This window comes from Ruditapes philippinarum, unplaced genomic scaffold, assembly GCF_026571515.1.
Source record: "Ruditapes philippinarum isolate M1 unplaced genomic scaffold, ASM2657151v2 ctg345_1_1_1_1, whole genome shotgun sequence".
Classification (NCBI taxonomy): domain Eukaryota; kingdom Metazoa; phylum Mollusca; class Bivalvia; order Venerida; family Veneridae; genus Ruditapes; species Ruditapes philippinarum.
In genome coordinates, this window is record NW_026857384.1 from 1 (window position 1) to 19,504 (window position 19,504).

Genomic DNA, 19,504 nt, shown 5'->3' on the forward strand with positions numbered 1-19,504 from the left:
GTACTTTAATAGTGAATTAGTACCGTAAATTCTATTAAATGCCCCCGGGGGGCTAAACATTTTCCAAAAGGGGGGCTATTTATTAAACACATTTTTCTAAAATCAAAAAATCACTGTAAATTCATTTAGTGTTAGCAAGTGTTGGTAATAACATTAAAAAGTGTTAAGGTTTTAAAGTTCATATTATACATATTTGTGTTTACTATAGAATAAAATGGATTCTGAATGATTTGAATAAAATTATGTATTTAATTACGAGTTCAGCACTGATGAGAAGATTGTTTTCCTTATCAAAATAGGGGAGGGGCGTTTATTAGAAATTTTACGGTATTTTGTATGAAAGTCAAATAACTACTTTATTTACTTTTTGCTACTTTTATGCCGAATAATTTCACATTCATCATTTCTTCCTAAAGGTGATGACCATCTCACATGCTGTAAAACCATTATTTAAATATTATAAAATACATTTGCATTTCCAAAGGAAAAAAAAATATTTCATTTCTGAGGCCTAATGCGCCTTTTATAAAATCGCAGTCAACACCAGTTTCCTTATAAAAAAAACAATTAATTTAATGATGAATAACAAATAGCTACATATAATGTATGATGTTATTAATGATACTTTTTGCTGAATTGATTTTCAAGTTCATCTTTATATTATATTAGAAATGTGTCCTTGAAATTTAACTTTTTGTTTATTGCATTTGTTTATTGCATTTTCATTTTGTTTTTGTATAAAAATTTCATTAAGAATTTTGAAGGCTTTTTATATGATTTTTTTTTGTCTAAGACTTTATTAACTTTTCTTTTTTTGTTCTTGATTATCAATAGTAATATACCTCTGGTGCATGTATGGGAGAAACTGATCTGAATTAGTTTGATTCTTTTGTTTTGCTCAAAGCCTATAACTGTATGAATTTTTCTTTTTTTACTACTCTGCCTTTAATGAAATGACACCAATTGACTTATTTCATCCATGTATATGGTGATTGCCTGGCGATTGTCTGTATCACCCGTTTTAAAGGAGATCAACCGAGTTTCCCGAGGTCTGAAAGCTAAAAAACATAAAATATAGGATTCTTACATAGATCATCTTGGTAACTAGAAATCCATATAACCTGTCAAAAATCTTTATAACTAATAATTTATTGGCACTGTTGCAATTTCAAATGTATTATATTTTAAACAAATTTGTTCATTGTTTTTTTATAAAGATTATGTCATTGGTATTGATAATTCCAATTTCTTCAAACAGGTGATATTGAGTAAGCTGAAGACAGAATCAGGAGGAAAGTAATAGTTATTAGTGAAATTTCAAATCAAAATTGCTACTTGTTACTTGTAAATGAATACCAGTATGTGAATGAAAACTGGTTAAGCAACTTTTTTGTGTGTTAATGATTATATATGAAGCTTAGAAAAAAATTAGATGTACAATAGTTAAAGAAAAGTGAATCTGACATGTTGCATATGTCATGCATGAAATATGATGAAATGTTTTGAGTTTGTTTATAAGCTTATTTCTTTAGAACAATTGGAATGAAAAATTGTATCAATATATTTGCAATTGTTATGACATTATTTAAAATCAGATATTTGTTTTATGACAAGATAATACTCGATGATGCCAAACAAGTTATATTTTTAGACCCAGTCTTCATCCACAGTATCTAATAAGTCATATTATTACACTGATATTTTGATGACATATTTCCTTAATTAACATCTATTGGCCGTTTGGAAAAATTATTTTAAATATAATTTTTAAAATAATCAACACATATTTCAGATTGGTTGATTCAAATAAGTTACATTTAATATTACCAATTCGTATTTTTTTCATCAAGTGACCTCATAACTTATTTCAATAATAACATTGTATAATATGGTAGGAAAAAAAATGGAAAACGAAATAAGATACAAAAACAGCATTAAAGGAGTAATATGTGGAATGTAAGTGAAGCCCACAAACAAACATTTATTGTTTTTGAGTTGCTTTAACCTGTCTTTGTTTCATTATAAGATTAATTTCTAGGCAGTTATGTCAGAGCTGATGTAGACAAGTTTGTACCTTCTTTGCATTCCTTCTATTTCAACAATGATTTCTATAATAAAGATGAAAAAATCTTACACTTTTGTTTTGTTTTTTCTATTTTAAAACATTTTCAGAGTCTTTGGCTGAATGGTCAAAGTTTTCAACTTTGATGCAATTGCATTTCTCTGTTTGGAAAATGTTCCACGTGTTCAAATCCTACAAAATCCCAAATTTTAGCCCAAGATCTAGTTGACTACCAATATGCAGATGTCCATGCATAGAGTGCATGGTAACTACATGTACCGGTATATACTATGTAATATTTTTACATAATCCAAAATCGAACTTTTAGTTATATAGGATGTTACAAGGTGAGAGAAAATAACATACATTACAAACCTCAAATTTTATTTATAGCACATGTTTCTATATTCTTACTATCTTTTCTTTTAATTAACTGCCATACATATGCAAAGTATAGCAAGAGCACCGCAAAGGCTAGAAAATGTACGACCGAATGTAAATTTGTTTGAGTAAAGGGGATGATTAATACCAGTTTTGGCCAACAAGGAATTTCTGTTACATGTCAAGAAATCTAAACTCTAGGCAGTGCTGTTTCACCAAAATCAGACTTATATGTGTTGTTCTATACAAAACTATATTAACTAAGTGACCCCCAGTGTGGGGCCAATATTCACCAAATTGATAAAAATAATACCAATTATTATGAAGTCAACAAAGTGATGTTACATGCCAAATATCTTATTATGGTTAAGATTTCTGCTAAGTAGTTTTAATTTCCTTCCACCAGTTCAAAAGATACAGACTGGAAACAAAATCTGCCAACAGATGAACGTATGGACAATCAGGTGCATATACTAATATTTTTCGGACATATAAAAAGTATTTGTTTGTTTGTTTCATTTTACGCCTTTTCCCAACAGTATTTCAGTCATATAGGCGGGTAGTTTCCTAACCATCGTTCCTGGACAAGACTACCTTCCTCCGTGCTAAATTACCAAAGCATCTCCCGGGGATCAAACCCACGCCAGAGAGGTTACTGGATTAGAAGTCATCGACTCTAACCCCTCGACCACGGAGGCAGTCTATAAAAAAGTATAAAGTATAAAAAAAAAATGAGTATAAAATAAGTATAAAACAAGTATAAAATAATAAACAATTAATGAAAAATGGTTTTGTTTTTATTCATTCCTTCATAAATAACAGTTATATATTAACACAACATTAGACATAAGCTATAATGTACATCTGTATTTATATAAAACAAAAATTATTAAATTTTATCTTTAAAAACATCATATACAAAATTATGCATAAAAGCAATACATATATCATCTAAATACACACGTATATTAAAGTTTAACAAAAAAAAGCATCTAATATCTGGTGGGAAATGTGGGGGAAAGGAGCCCTTTAAGCAGCAAAAACTTAATGGAATAATTATGCAATAAACTCTAGCAGTGAAAGGGTTAACCCATGACCGGCTGAATTTCTAAAATGGACTTTTCCAGCTTCCATTTTTGGAAATGTCCATTATCAAGTTAGGGGATATCAGAACTGAAACTTTAAAATACAGTATAAAACCTGGTCAGACTGCATGAATGTGTCCTGTTTAGATGGCAGTTATCAATATAACCCGTGCAAAGTGGCTCAGGTTATATAAGGTAACAGTCATTTAAATTAGGCCATATAACCTGTCCAAAAAAATCCTTTAAAACTAAACATATATATCTCACAAAAATGTCCCTGATTACAGAGCTATGAGACAGCTTTCAGTACATACTATCTGTACGTAATCATTTATATCTGATTGCCCTAAGAAATTATTGCAATACATGTAATTTGCATACTATTTAAAATTCAAATATTTACATTTAATTAATTTAAAAGCAATTTTTATGACTATTCCAAGATTTCTATAATATGTTTTGTAATTTTTTTTTCCAATGTACCCGCTAGATTTTTATGTAATGATTTTCATGTATTTTGTATTTAATAAAAAAAAATTATTATATGATTTCATTAAAAAAAATTCTTTAAAAAATTTTTACATTTTTATAAATCAATGTATTTAATGTTTTCATTAAATATTTTTTACATATATGAAATTTATAACATGTGTTCTTATCCCCAATAGCAATTTGGTTAATCATTTCAATTTTTAATAATTTAATATAAATTGTGTAAAAAAACCATTGTGTTTACCAATTTCAAAATACAATGTGTTTTAAAAATTTCATTAATAATTTCTTAAGTTATACCATGTAGTAATGTTTTAATGCAAGTTATAACCCTAGCAAAAACTTGTACTATATCCAAAAAATGTTTGTAAATGGCCTTTCACTTTTAAAACAATGTTTTCAAAAAAAAAACCCCCTTCAGATTCATGTGGTTTTGTTTTACAATTAATGATTTAAGAAAATTTTAAGAAATTTTTTTTTTGCTTAAAATTTGAAAATGTGCAAGTATGTCAAATAAAAATTTTAAAATGTAAAAAAGAAAGTAGAATATTTTAAATTGTAAAATAGAAAATTTTTATTTAGAAAAATAATGTATGTTAAATGAAATTTTTTAAATTATAAAATTTTTGAACACTTAATATATTTTTTCTTTCGTTTAAAAAAAAGTAATTCCCTAAACCCCCTTTCCCCCTAAAATCTTTTAAAGGGCTTGCCCTCTTTGATCTGGACAAACCCTTTTTTATTTTTTGGATGTTTGTTTATGTTAACGACTGGGTTTGGTATTTCTTGCCCAGGGGTTAAAATTTTTAGGCAATTATCAAAGTACAAACATTTTAACCAATGTAATAACTGAACAGAGAACATAATAGACGCACATCACACAGACCACACCTGGTGACCTCGCTATAAATGAATGACATTTGCCTGTCCGTATTACAGGCTGCCCCTTTTCGTTTATTGCTTATCTTGATGGTGGTAAGCAACAAGTTCAGACCAAGATCAATGGGCATGATAGTGCTGGCTGATTATCATCTGCACTGTTCTCTATACAGTCAGAATTTATTTAATCCCAAGAAGCAGCATATCAGCTGGTAAAGGTTAAATCCCCAGGACCAGTATATAGCTGGTAAATGTAAAAACCCCTAGGACAAGCATATCAAGCTGGTAAGGTTTAATCCCAGGACGAGCATATCAGCTGGTAAAGGTTAAATCCCTAGGACAAGCATATCAGCTGGTAAAGGTTTAATCCCCAGGACCAGTATATGAGCTGGTAAAGGTTAAAACCCTAGGACAAGCATATCAGCTGGTAAAGGTTTAATCCCCAGGACCAGTATATGAGCTGGTAAAGGTTAAAACCCCTAGGACAAGCATATCAGCTGGTAAAAAGGTTAAATCCACAGGACGAGCATATCAGCTGGTAAAGTTTAAATCCACAGGACGAGCACACAGCTGGGTAAAGGTTTAATCCCACGAGCATATCCCCGATTCTGTTGCCTTTCGTCACTCCTGTCTCCCCTTATCATTACTTTTTGTTTGAATCAATGTCGGGTTGAGAGGTTAAGGTTAAAGCCCCAGGACCAGTATATCAGTTGGTAAAGGTTAAAGCCCTAACGACAAGCATAACAGTACCAATAATGCAAACAAGAGGGCCATGACGCCCTGGGGTCGCTCACCTGTACATAGGCCCCCGGGGCGGGGCGCATTTTTTTTTGTTTTAAACAAAGGGCTTTTTTATTTGAAACAAACTTGGAAGACCACCCATTAGAAGATGTTCATGATGTTAAGTTTTTACTTATACACATATAATGAAAAACAATGACGCTTTTTGCCCACTCCCCCCCCCTGGCAGGGCAATTTTAACCCAAGGGTTTTATTTGAACAAACTTGGTAGACACCCATTAGAACATGTTTCCATGCTAAATATCTTAGCTCTAACTCTTTGGGTTTCTTTAAAAGAAGATTTTTAAGTTTAATTACTAATATATGCAATATAGGGGAAAATCAATGACCCTGGGGCGGGGCCAATTTTGAACCCAAGGGGCTTTTATTTGAACCAAACTTGGTAAGACATCCATTAGAAACATGTTTCATGCTAAATATCTTAGCTCTAGCTCTTTGGGTTCTTTAAAAGAAGATTTTTAAGTTTTTACTCTATGTAATAATAGGGAAATCAATTGACCCTGGAGCGGGGCCAATTTTGACCCCAGGGTTTATTTGAAACAAACTTGGTAGACACCCATTAGAAGATGTTTCATGCTAAATATCTTAGCTCTACTCTTTGGGTTATTTAAAAAGATTTTTTAAGTTTTTACTATATGCAATATCGGGAAATCAATGACCCCCTGGGGCGGGGGCCAATTTTAAACCCCAGGGCTTTCATTTGAAACAAACTTGATAGACATCCATTAGAACATGTTTCATGTGCTAAATACTTAGCTCTAGCTCTTTAGGTTCTTTAAAAGAAGATTTTTAAGTTTTTAACTACATGTATATAGTGAAAATCCAATGACCCTGGGGGGGGCCAATTTTGACCCCAGGTTTTATTTGAACAAACTCGGTAGACACCATTAGAAGATGTTTCATGCTAAATATCTTAGGCTCTAGCTCTTTGGGTTCTTTAAAAGAAGATTTTTTAAGTTTTTACTATATGTATATAGGGAAAATCAAAGACCCCCTGGGGCGGGGCCAATTTTGACCCCAGGGCTTTTATTTGAACAAACTTGAACAAATTTGAACAAACTCACTAGAAGATGTTTCATGCCAAATATCTAAGCTCTAGCTCTTTTGGATTTTAAGAAGAAGATATTTAAAGATTTTTCTTTTGGTTGCCATGGCAACCAGAGTTCTGCATGGAATGGAATTCTTTGAACAACTTTGTTAAGGCTTCACACAAGGAACATCCCTGTGAAGTTACATTATGATCTGCCTTATGGTTTCAGAGGAGATGTCGTTTTAAAAGTGTGAACGGACAATGGACGACGGACGAAGAGTGATCCTAATAGCTCACCCTGAGCATATGCTCAGGTGAGCTAATAAATGGTCACTTTGGCCAATTAACAAAGCTAAACACATCATCTTACTATAAAGAAAAGTGCAAATATCTATTTTTGGCATTAACAAAACTGACATGAAATCCTATCCCAGGGGGAAGAGCTCTATAAAAAGGTGCTTTATTTGTGATATAAGAATCATTATGTGTGATGTGTCCTAAAAAAAAATATATCATAAAATGCAATAAAAAAAAAATGGAAATGTACTAGTATTGCATAATTTTACATTATTGTTATAATGAAATGTAAAATGTTTATACATATGCATATTAAATACAGTATATGTAATATATTTATATTATATATATAATATTGTAAAAAAACATAAATAAAGGAAACTGGCATAAAGCATCAAGCTATCACAATAACAAATACATGTAAATTTTACATGTATATCTATAAACAAAGTTAACTCCTTAACCTGCTGGTACAGAAAGTGACTTGCTTTGCCACCAGTATAGAGCCAGACCAGCCTTAAATTCTTGCAGTCTGACCAGGCTCTATACTGTAAGGAGCTTTAATGTTTATATTTAGATAATAAATCCTTAAACTTTGAATGGACTGTTCCAAATTCAGATCCAGAAGAACTACCACTTCACAGATCAGCATGTTAAGGTTCAACTGCCATATATACTAATAAATACTTGTCCATTTACAGTTCATGGACATTTAGGTAAAACATGTTTTACATTTTGCCCCTTTACAGAATGCTCAAAATTAGACTTGTGGTAAGAATATTTTATAATTAACTTATTTATAATCTTGAATTTTTGCGACTCCGTAAAAAATGTATGCGGACTGCATATATTTTTGATAGAGTTTTTGCGTTAAATAACATAGGGTTAAAATGCCGCTAAATGTTAGTGTTATATATAGACATGTCAATGAAAAATGATTCTTTTTCACTTAAACGGTTTTACTTTTGGAATATAATAAATAGAATATTAGTTCATTACTGATTTATTTTGAACTCACATGAAAAATAACATTATGCTTGCCAGAGGCCTCGCAAATATAATTTTATTAAACTTCATTCAATAATTCAGTATTAAATTACACTATAAAATTTAAAAAAAGTGTCAATTTTTGATGACTATTTAGTGACATACTATTCCTTTATTTTCGGGTTTGGGGAAATTAGCCATTATGATTTTTAAAAAGGTGTTTTTAACCAATAATGATAATTACAAAAGTTTATGATAAAATATTAAACTCTAAAAATTAAAAAAAGCGTTCTTGCCCCACTTGAAAGGGTTTTATGTAGAAATTTTCATGTGCCAATGGGTTTTGAATTTATTATAAGTATATGTAATTAAAACAAAAATGGAAAAAAGTAAAATTTATTCAAAAATTTTTCTTTATGTTAAATGATTAAAAAAAAATTTTTTTTTTTTAATTGATTATATCATTGTTGAAAAGAATAAAAAATAAGTTTAAAGTAAGGTATTGATTGGGGCAAAACAAAATCCTAGCGTTTCATAATTATAATCAGAACCCCATTTTTTAAAGGGTCTGAGAAATTGAAACCCCTTTTTGAGCTGTTAAAGGGGGCCCGTGTATTAATTTTAGGGTTTTTTTGAGTTCCCACATTTGGAAATCTTTTTTTTATTTTAGAAGTACCGCCAAAACGGGGAAATTAATGATCCCCCCTCCCCTTAAATTTATAAATTTACATAGCAATTAAGTATTGAAAATTATCTATATATCAGTCAGAAGAAAATATGTCATAATCGGACAAAATCCATCAGTCCAAAGCCATAGGGGCTTAAAATCACCGAAGGTTCTAATATTTTACCCCTAATACTACTACATGCATATAAAACTTCACCTTTTGACAACATTGTGTTAATTCTTCTTAAGCAATTTTTTTTCAAACTAATTTTTTTTCTGAAAGTATATAAACTTTCTTTACTCAATATTTCCTATCAGTATATCAATTACAAAAGTTCTTCGAAAGAAATACTGTTCTGACCAAAATTAACTGAAAAACTTTCTAAGAATTTTATTGGGATAAAAAAAAAAAATCTGTCCATATGTTGAAAAAATGAAATAAGACTAGATAATTTCTGAGGTAAAAACAGAATTGCTACATGAAAATATTTATCTCATCTAAAGCACTCACCTGTATATAGGCCCACAGAGCGAGGCCAGTTTAAACCCCAGGGCTTTTATTTGAACAAAATTGGTAGACACCCATTAGAAGATGTTTCATGCTAAACATCTAAGGTCTAGCTCGTTGAGTTTTTAAAAAAAGTTTTTTAAGTTTTTACTATACACATATACTTAAAGCAATGAACATCCTAGGGCGGGCCAGTTTTTGACCCAGGGCTTTTATTTGAACAAACTTTAAAGACACTCACTAGAAGGTGTTTCATGCTTAATATCTAAACTCTAGCTATTTGTTTTTATTCAAAGAAGATTTTTAAGTTTTTTGCTATACATACATGTATATAAGGAAATTAATGTCCCCGGGGCAGGGCCAATTTTTGACCCTAGGGCTTTTATTTGACAAAACTTTGAAGACACTAACTGGAAGATGTTTCATGCTTAATATCTAAACTCTAGCTATTTGGGTTTTTTCAAAGAAGATTTTTTTAAAAAGCTTTTGCAATACACATATAAGGAAAATCAATGACCCCCGGGACAGGGCCAATTTTAACCCAGGGCTCTTATTTGAACAAATTTGGTAGACACCCATTAGAACATCTTTCATGCTAAGTATCTTAGCTCTAGCTCTTGGTTCTCTCTAAAAGAAGTTTTTTTAAGTTTTTACTATATGCATATAGGGAAAATCAAAGACCCCCTGGGGCGGGGCCAATTTTGACCCCAGGGCTTTTATTTGAACAAACTTAGTAGACACCCATTAGAAGATGTTTCATGCTAAATATGTTAGCTCTAGCTCTTTGGGTTCTTTAAAAGAAGATTTTTTAAGTTTTTACTATATGCATATAGGGAAAATCAATGACCCCCGGGGCGGGGCCAATTTTGACCCCAGGGCTTTTATTTGAACAAACTTGATAGACACTCACTAGAAGATATTTCATGCCAAATATCTAAGCTCTACCTCTTTTAAAAGAAGATATTTTAAGTTTTTTCTATCGGTTGCCATGGCAACCAGAGTTCTGCATGGAATTAAATTCTTTGAACAATTTTTAAAGGTAACCACCAAAGGAACATTCCTGTGAAGATTGGATGAAATTGGCTCAGCGGTTTATGAGGAAATGTCATTTAAAGTAAAAGTTTACGGACGCCGGACGAAAAGCGATCACAAAAGCTCACCCTGTCACTTTGTGACAGGTGAGCTAAAAAGAAATTATATGCAAAGACTAGAAAGTTAGTTTGAAATAGCATTGAAAATGAAATCGAAATCTTGATTAGTTGATACAATGCCCAATTACTTAAGCATTTTTATCAAATAAAATAATAAAAAGGTAAAGTTGTGAAACAATATCAATGAATAATTGATATAAATATCTATTGTTCAATACAGATTTGATGAAAAAAAATATTGACAAATAAAATGTCTAGAATTGAATGTAAAAAAAACCCCTAAAAACATCACAGCTTTTTCCATATCTTTGTATTTAACACTAACAATTTTGCTTACGCAAAAAAATGAAACACTTGGTGATTAAATACAAATATGTTAATTAGCAAGTATGTTCTTTTTTTAAAATTTTCTTTTATGAACATGTAAAAGAACCAGCACTTTCCCTTGGCCTTTTTTGTATGAAATTGAAAAATCAACACTATGACCAGGTCTGTTTTTGTTGACTAGAATATTCTTTCTGCAAATCTTTAAGATTTTGTTCCAGCATATTCACCTCGTCCCATTTCTTTGCTTGTTTAGCCTGCTGAATATAAACTCGTATAATTTCCATTTGCTGCAACATAGGATCCTCATCTGTCCCTTTCACATTATGTTCGGTAGGTTTCCAACCGTCACTTTTATTTCTAGAGTGTTTCTGCGCGCTAGGTCGCTCGTCGTCCCGACTGGAAGTTCCGTGCTTTTCCTTTTCGGCCATTTTTTTCTCTTCGGCTTGAGCCTGTTGGACAGCTTGCCTTTCTATGGCAATTTGTCTCTGAACTTCAGCTGTGTGTTTCTGCTGTAATTTTTTATATTGTTCCTCTGATGGCAAGTTTTGCAAGCCCATCATGTTCTCCTGCATAAAATTGGAAGCATACACGCGGATCGACTTCTGCAACAAAGCCTCTTTCGGTGAAAGCCCCTCCTCTTTGTCAGAATCTAGTAAGGCAATTCTTTTACTGAAAGAATACACATGATATTCAATGACCAACAAAAGATTCTTTTTTTACAATGTACATGTGCAAACATGTAAAATCTTCAAATATTTTGTTTCATATTTCATTTCAGAACATTGTATATGTGCATAAAATGGAGAAGATTTCTAAGAAAAACAAGTTTATTTCTTATAAAATACGATGGGATAGTGGTGCCTGGCCAAATGGTTAACATACAGCATACTTGTAGTAAAGTTACTGGCCTGCATTGGGTTCAAACCCGTAGGGCAAGCCATTGTTTCTTTGTTGCAAATAAACAACAGCACTTACTGCTTAGTACTGGTTGGTACCAGGAATAGAAAAAACAGAATATTACTTTAAGTTTGTAGCCTACTACACAATTAAACTTTGAACTTTAATACGTTTTGTTTACACTTGTGTTCTGCAGTGTTTTCCACAAAATTGGGAACATCACCTTCTTCAGTTACAAGTATGAAAACAATGTCCGTATCATTATCTGTAGACATAAACTGCTCATACATTTTAAAACAATAACCACCTTTAGTGCAACTGTCAATATCGCCTATAAAAACCCTGTACTTTTAATTGTAATTTTCAAAATCTTAATTAAACTTCATATTAATTAAAGTGTTTGTCATAAGCACTCTTGAAGGAGTCAACCACAGTTCATGTTTACCATAAATGCATATAATTTAGACTTTGGCATATGTTAACCAAAGTGGGTCGGAGTTCAACAATAAAAAGTTGGCTACACAAAAAGTAACTGGTTGATCAAGTGAATGATCGAACATCCGAGTATCAATAAACCTGATTGTATCTAACTCGATTGTCATTTTGGTGATTTCTGGTGACCCCAAAACATTGAAGATGATCCCCTGACTTGCTATAAATATGAAAAGTCCTAAAAGAAAGCCTTGAACAGAGAGAAAAACTAGTTTACCTTATTTGATCGATGATTTCATATTTTTTCACTAACTCCTGTCGTCTTCTTTGGGCAGTACTTAAACTGTAAGTTGACTCCCCTAAACTGAAAACATTAAATACTAACATATGATACTCATATGTACATGTAGACTGCATTTAAACGTTCAGAGAACCATTTAGTAAAATATTGTTCCCAATATTCACATAAAAGGGTCTCATTTATGTCATGTACATAATATTAAATTATGTAAATTTACCCTATTTATAATTCAGTGTCAATTTAAACGAAACATTCTATTTTTCATGTTTGAAGCATTTTACTCTGTTTTTTTTCCCCAAAAAAATATTGAAAATTTACACCTATCAATGGAAGACATAATCATTATCCACTAATAAACTTTTTTTATATCTTTCAAACATTAAAAAAAATATCATTCATGTTTTAATACTTTACAATTATGGAATAAAAAGTCACTTTTTCCCCCATTTTTACTACATTTTTATATCTATTTATCCCTCTTCTTTTTTGCTAAGATTTTAAATTACACATGTACACAGATACTGATAAAATCACAAGGTCACTTAAGGTAATTCGCACACATACCTCACTGTATTATTTCAGGTAAATACCGGAGACTGACCAGAACCATTGTCTTCCGTAAGTTAGCATGATGTCTACCTCACAAAAAAATATTCAATTTAGCCATTCCAAAAAGATTCGCATATAAAATTACATATATTTTACTGCATAACAAGTGTAGAAAAACTTACCTTAGAGATTCAACCATTGGCAAGTAATTTTCTAGCATCACTTCACACTCTTGTATACACATTTTCATTTTCTGAATATAAAATAGTTTTATGTAGTACTTTTAACTTTATATTACAACTTAATTAAAAGGCCCAGTCAGGCTAGTTTTTTATTTAAATTATGCCAACAGTTTTAAAATCAAGCTTGCCAGTTTTTTTCTATGCCACAAGAAAAGCATCAGGCCAGCCTATAACTTGCCATTGCCACCAGTATTGAGTCAGGCCAGTCTGTGACTTGTCATACACAAGGAAACATCAGACCAGCCTGTGACTTGCCTATGCCATAAGTTCAGAGCCAGGTTTAGCCTGTGACTTGCCTATACCATAAGTTCAGAGCCAGGTTAGCCTGTGATTTGCCTATACCATAAGTTCAGAGGCCAGGTTAGCCTGTTGACTTGCCTATGCCATAAGTTCAGTCCAAGGCTAATGTGATTGATTTTACTATTCCACCAATGCAGACAGACCACCCAGTCTGTGCCTTTTACTATGCCACCAATACAGAGTCAGGTCAGTGTAAGTCTTGCCTATTTCAACAGTTTTGAGTGAATAAAACCTGTGACTTGCAGTGACGTAAGTTATAACTTTACGCTGTATGGTATATCTGTTTATTTTCCAGATTTCTCATTGTTTCTATCATTTTCATATTGAACAAAACATCACAAGTTAAACCATACTCATACAATAAAACAATGCAGACTTTGAAGATTTCGCTGTTTCCATCTGTTGGTCACGCCTCTCTAGTAATTTTCTACATTCTTCGCAGGCACGTATATGTGGGTCACCCTCGCTACTGAACAGGGAATCAAACTTGAATGCTGCACTGAACGCTTGAGAAATCCTGATCACGACCTCCCTCAAAGTTAAAAGAGGGGTTTTGCAATTTTTCTAAAAACAAAACAAATGGTACATGTTTATATGTATATAATATTTATAAGAGCTGTAACAATTACTTGGATACTCAGATATTCATGGTTCAGACCATGACATCATGGTTTTCGGTGTTCGTTAAGGAACAGTCAGATCTGAAGCGTGAATCGAAGTAGATCGCCACCAAACTGGCAATAAACAGACGCTCATATCTATCCCTATAATTTGATATACACTGTATTTATAATATCTGAATAATCTTAAAAGATATTTTATGAATCATCTCTTATTTGACCTGTTCATGAATAATTATTGATCTGAAAAGTTTCAGCGCAAACTATTATTTAATTAACTTGTGTATGATTTAATATATCACTAGAGGAATACATTGGGGGTAGTATTAGTTACATTACAGTGATAGGAAAGGACATTAGCTATACCAAGATAAGTAAGGAAATATAATTTATACACCAAAGTCATATGGAAAGGTCTAGTCACCTTTGAGAGGTTTATGTTATCAATATTGAGAGGGGGCAAAGGCTACATTGAGAGGTCCAATAAACAAGGAGAGGTCTAGAAGTAAGACAATAGGGGTGAAGGAATTGGGTAGTAAGTGACCGCAATCTTTAAATATAAGAACATTTCGCTAAAAAAAGTTTACTTATCAAATCAAATATGCTTAAAATATAGCAATTAAAATGATGAAAAATTCCACACCATTTTCCAAAATTTTTGCATATTAGAAATTAAAACTGTTTTTGAAAAGATTTAAAGTAAATCGATGAAAAGTCCTATGCCATTTTTCCAAAATTTTTGAATATATGAAATTTAACTGTCTTGAAAATTTTTTCAGTAAATCAATGAAAAAGTCCTACGCCATTTTCCAAAATTTTTGAATATTGAAATTAAAACTGTTTTGAAAAAAAAATCATACCTGCTGCACATCCTAAATCAACAAATCAAACATGACATGCCTATACATGTATACAACACAAGCATTCAGGAAATAGAGGGATATTGAACAAGTGTAGGTTTAAACTGAATTTTATTGAACAAGTTGAATAAAACTATATCATGCGAGCTCTGGCACAACGCTTTCAAACTTTGGGTCATTTTTCACAATAAGAAAAAATATTCTGGAAAAATAGTCAGAGAATAATCTGAAATTTGTGCACAAAAGTCATTGGTATAGACCTATATCTTTTGGCGCGAAAATCTTGGAACACTTTGTTCGAGTCCCGTCATGTCGTAAAAACTCTCTTTATGTGTGTATGTAAAATAATGCTGAACTAAATTCAGTGCTCAATTAATATACTGATGGTTATTTAAGTCTATTTGTGCCACATCTGTCAACATTTCGTATGTAAACATTCCTTTCTAAATAGTGTTCATACATTGCACTCAAACACAGGCTGATGCAAACAAATTCTATAAAATTTTATACATTATTTGAATAACCATTCATAATACACTTGTTCAAAATCAAAGGAAATCAAATTATTGAACGAAAAAAAATCGAAACAAAATCCGTCTTTTTGGATACATGTAATAAATAATGTTAAAACAAGCTAGGCAATCCTGCAGGTACATAAAGAAAACTTACTTGCATAATCGTGTGTAAGGAAATGCGAGCACCTGTCACACATGATCCCCACAAAGTCTGCAATGATGTCGACGTCGAGTCAAGTTAAATGATCGGCCACAATATCTACAACTTTTTGCTCTCACTATCTGGCAACCACATAACAACTGTCTTCTCAAAGGCTGAGAAGGAAAACAACAATTAGTTTTAACAATATTCACAGGGATTTCATTTAAACTCAACTTTAGATGAAAGTTTATTGGGACTTCTCTTGAGTCATTTCCTGGAGCTAACAAATACTGGTGCTTTATAAAGAAAACATGGTTTTACCTCCAAAGGGCTCAACCCAAGATTCCTGGAGATGCAGACACTAGAACCACTCCGTTATATCACACAACAAATTTGCCACAATATATTAGTTTGTTTGTTTTATTTTAAACCTTTTCCCAAACAGTATTTCAGTCATAAAGGTGGGTAGTTTCCTAAACCATTGTTCCTGAGAGTTACACCAGTACTAGACTACCTTCCTCCGCGCTAAACTACCAAAGCATCTCCCGGGGATCGAACCCATGACCAGAGAGAGGTAACTGGATTAGAAGTCATCGACTCTAACCTCTCAAAACACGGAGGCGGTCGCCACAATATATAGACTACATGTATTTATACCAAGCTCTTCTACACTACAGATACATGTAGGCAAAACTTCAAGCTTCATTCATGTTTTAACCAAAACCTGCTCAAATGATTAAATGAACTTGTCAAACTTTGAATTTGGAACAGTCCATTCAAAATTTTAGGGATTTCAATATCCATATACAAAAATTAAGCTGCCAAGAGTAAAGAACCTGGTCAGACTGCATGGATATGCAGACTTGTCTGGCTCTATACCGATGACAAAAACTTATATCACTTTTGGTTTCTAGCAAGCAACAGATAATAAAGCTACGAAATTTAAAATACAAGAAAAGATTCATTTACTTTGTTTTTTTTTTCATAATGGCTCGACTGTTCTTCTGAACTAGACAAGTGAAAAATTAAAGATGATTACCTTTTCTTTTGCCAGAATCAGTTGGGATGTCGGAACTGATTAGTTTGTCTAATCGTATCAATATCTTGTTTGTTTTCTACAACATACTTGTCCACTCGCGCATCTCGTATACCTCGGAAAAAATCAGTCCAACTACGTGTCTTCCCTAAAACATCAGATAAATATTTTTTTAGCAAAATTTTTGATATTCTGTTACATAATATATGGATATATTTCTTTATCCGTTTTTTTTAAGTCTCTCAGTCTCTTTTTTTACACCTGCTACTACTTGTGTTTCTGTTATTGAAGTTGTTCCAAATTTATTGTACTATTGTTTATCATGTGGTGTCAAAAAAAACAAGATGATATTAGCTAATCATCACAATTTATGGAAATTTTAAAGCTTCAAATATAAATTTTTCTCAACAGTTTTTGTCAAGCAAAAAAAAAATCACGGGCTAAATATACAAGTGTATATGAGGTTTACCTGTATCTTGTGGTTGCCAGTAATCTACATCATACAGACTTGTTGACTGTGTAATAGAAACACTACTACTAGCTTTTATGCTATCTGACAAATCATCTTCTTTATCACCCAGAAACTTTTTCTTTGCTCTGTCAAACAAGCCTGGTATAAAGTAAAATAAAACATATAAAAAGATTAAAGTATGTTCAGGGCTTTATTTTTCTTTCGTAAGCAGGAGACATTTCAGGGAGGCTTTCCTGAAGGAATATTGTTGAAAAAATGTAGTTTTTCCATACAATTAGATTAACATCAAGCTGTTTCTTCTGGTAAAATAAACTGTCCATGATATTTAAGAACCCACAAAATGTTCTTTATGACAAAACACGAAATTAAGTGAATTCACAGTATAAGTAGAATGATGTTACCTCTGAGTTGGTTAGAGTTGCTTTGTCCTCTGTGCTATGTGCCTCCTCAAAGTGGGACTGTAACTGACTTACAGTTCCTAGATCTTTCATACACATGGGGCACAAAAACCCCTCTCTTATCTCCCCACCATGGGCTGACATGATTACCCACTTTTCACTTGCTGATCTGAAAATAGATAAAAATAATACAAATAGTACAAATGTGGTTTATTTGGCAAATGATTTGAATCAGTCTATTTTTGTTTACCATAGTCTATATAAACATTATGATCATTAACTTTGTAAAAAAAAAATTAACTTTGAAAATGCAGTTCAGTATAAATCTTAACTTGTGGTATTACACATTGAATTGAATCAAAGGAAAACATTAACATGTTATCTTAACATCAAAACCATAGAAACTTCAAAGTGGCAGATACCAACAATCACTACATTTCTTTCCATTTTAATTGAAAGACTTCCTTAAAGGGACTCCACCTTATTAAGAATTGGGGCAGGTAGAAATTTTGTATGCCAGAACAAAGAGTGGTTCAATCAGCCTACAGGTAGCATTACTTACCTTTTATGTATTCTTGGTAAACTTTATGATTTACACTTAAATAACATCTGGGTGCAAAGGGGTTTGTACATTTACTTATTATAATTACCGCATAAAGTATGATAAGCAAGGATAAGAACTTCATGAATACAAGTAAAGAAATCTAATTTCAACACTGTTTTGCATTTTCAAATTTTTACTGCTGGAAAACCAGTAACGAGTAGGTAATTTTCATGATTTCGAGAGAACAAATGCAAAGTTTTCCATGCAACCCTACAGGTAAGAGCTGTCATTGATTCATAGCAAAGCATATTGACGATACATTGATATTGGATGACATATATCGGCGATACATCGAAATATATCACTATATACTCCTAATTTCTTTTAAATAATTCACTTTCATACCTGTTTAAATGATTTTAGTAAAATATATATGTTCTGTTCATACAAATATTTTGTGTCCTATTTATAAATGTCCTTTGCTGGACTATTTCATAACCATTTTTTGTCATCACTGCTATGAAATGTGTCCATTACGTAACAAAAGTTTAGTGTTAGACATGGCTACCTGTTTCTGTATTTTTTTTAGTTAAATCCCATAATTCATAGACATTACAATAATAAATCAAAATTTTCGATATTTTCAAATGTGTATCAATAATTGTTCGACAGAAAAATATCAAAGATACATCAATATCGTATCTATGGATGACAGCTCTACTGCAGGTAAACTGGCAAAACTATCTTGCCCATTTAAAATTGAGTCTATTATTTCAAGATTAGGCCTACTTCTTTCAAATAATTTTTTTCTTCTAACAAAAATCAACAATCTGTTTTGCTTCCACTGACAAAAATATTTTGATACTTCTTTTAATGCCTATCTGTAAAAACTGGTTTAATGGCATAGCTTAAAATAGCTTTCTCAGGAAATCTGATTCATAAGGAATGTGAAACATATACAGTGGTAATCAGATCTATCATGTAGGAAATAAACTTGTATAGATAGCTACTATGTATGATCATTTGGTAAAAATGGGTGTGGCCAACACAAAATCCCTACAAATCTTCGGTGTTTATAAAAGAAAATTTCTGATATGATTTCTTCTTTGAGCTGTTGTTAAGAAAATAACCACTAACACGATCTCAGTAATATAAATTCATTTATACTTGGCGAGTTTCGTACCACAAAGTACGAATAGTTTCGATGACGAATACATTTATGATATTGCAGCTTTTATACATAAACGCAAACACGCATTTTTTTTACTTATAAAACAACAAGTTATTTAGTTCTTAACATACTCACATATATCCTTTTTACGTCGTCAAAGCCGTAAATACAGATTTTTTTCCTGGTCATTTGGGGAGTCTCAGAAAAATTATCGCTTACAGCAAAGATAAAAAAATACACAGGGTAATATTCAAAACAATTTAAAACGAAATTAAGAAATGCCTGTGTATGTTGTTTCCATATGATTTTACTTCAGCAAGACACAAAGACGTACTTATTTAAAGGTTGGATGTAAAAG

General features: G+C 31.8%; 1 protein-coding gene and 1 long non-coding RNA gene across 2 annotated transcripts; both read right to left on the reverse strand.

The window, feature by feature from the left end:
- Nucleotides 1–9,542: 9,542 nt before the first annotated feature.
- LOC132749553 (rabenosyn-5-like) lies at nt 9,543–14,365 on the reverse strand. Its single transcript, XM_060739363.1, has 5 exons — nt 14,348–14,365; nt 13,737–13,952; nt 13,029–13,099; nt 12,274–12,360; nt 9,543–11,336 (listed from the first exon to the last, which is right to left on the reverse strand). The coding sequence occupies exons 1-5, from the start codon at nt 14,363–14,365 to the stop codon at nt 10,820–10,822; spliced, it is 909 nt and encodes a 302-aa protein (XP_060595346.1). The 3' UTR covers nt 9,543–10,819.
- Nucleotides 14,366–15,054: 689 nt separating this feature from the next.
- LOC132749555 (uncharacterized) lies at nt 15,055–19,458 on the reverse strand. Its single transcript, XR_009628436.1, has 5 exons — nt 19,282–19,458; nt 17,435–17,600; nt 17,031–17,171; nt 16,565–16,709; nt 15,055–15,698 (listed from the first exon to the last, which is right to left on the reverse strand). It is a non-coding gene; the product is annotated as an uncharacterized LOC132749555 (long non-coding RNA).
- Nucleotides 19,459–19,504: the final 46 nt, after the last annotated feature.

What these genes read in the sequence shown, in the direction of transcription:
- LOC132749553 (XM_060739363.1), bottom strand. An exon ending in CCAATGGTTGAATCTCTAAG is followed by an intron (nt 12,361 to 13,028) that starts GTAAGTTTTTCT and finishes TAATGTTTTCAG; the next exon opens with TTTAGGGGAGTCAACTTACA. An exon ending in GAAATCATCGATCAAATAAG is followed by an intron (nt 11,337 to 12,273) that starts GTAAACTAGTTT and finishes GTATTCTTTCAG; the next exon opens with TAAAAGAATTGCCTTACTAG.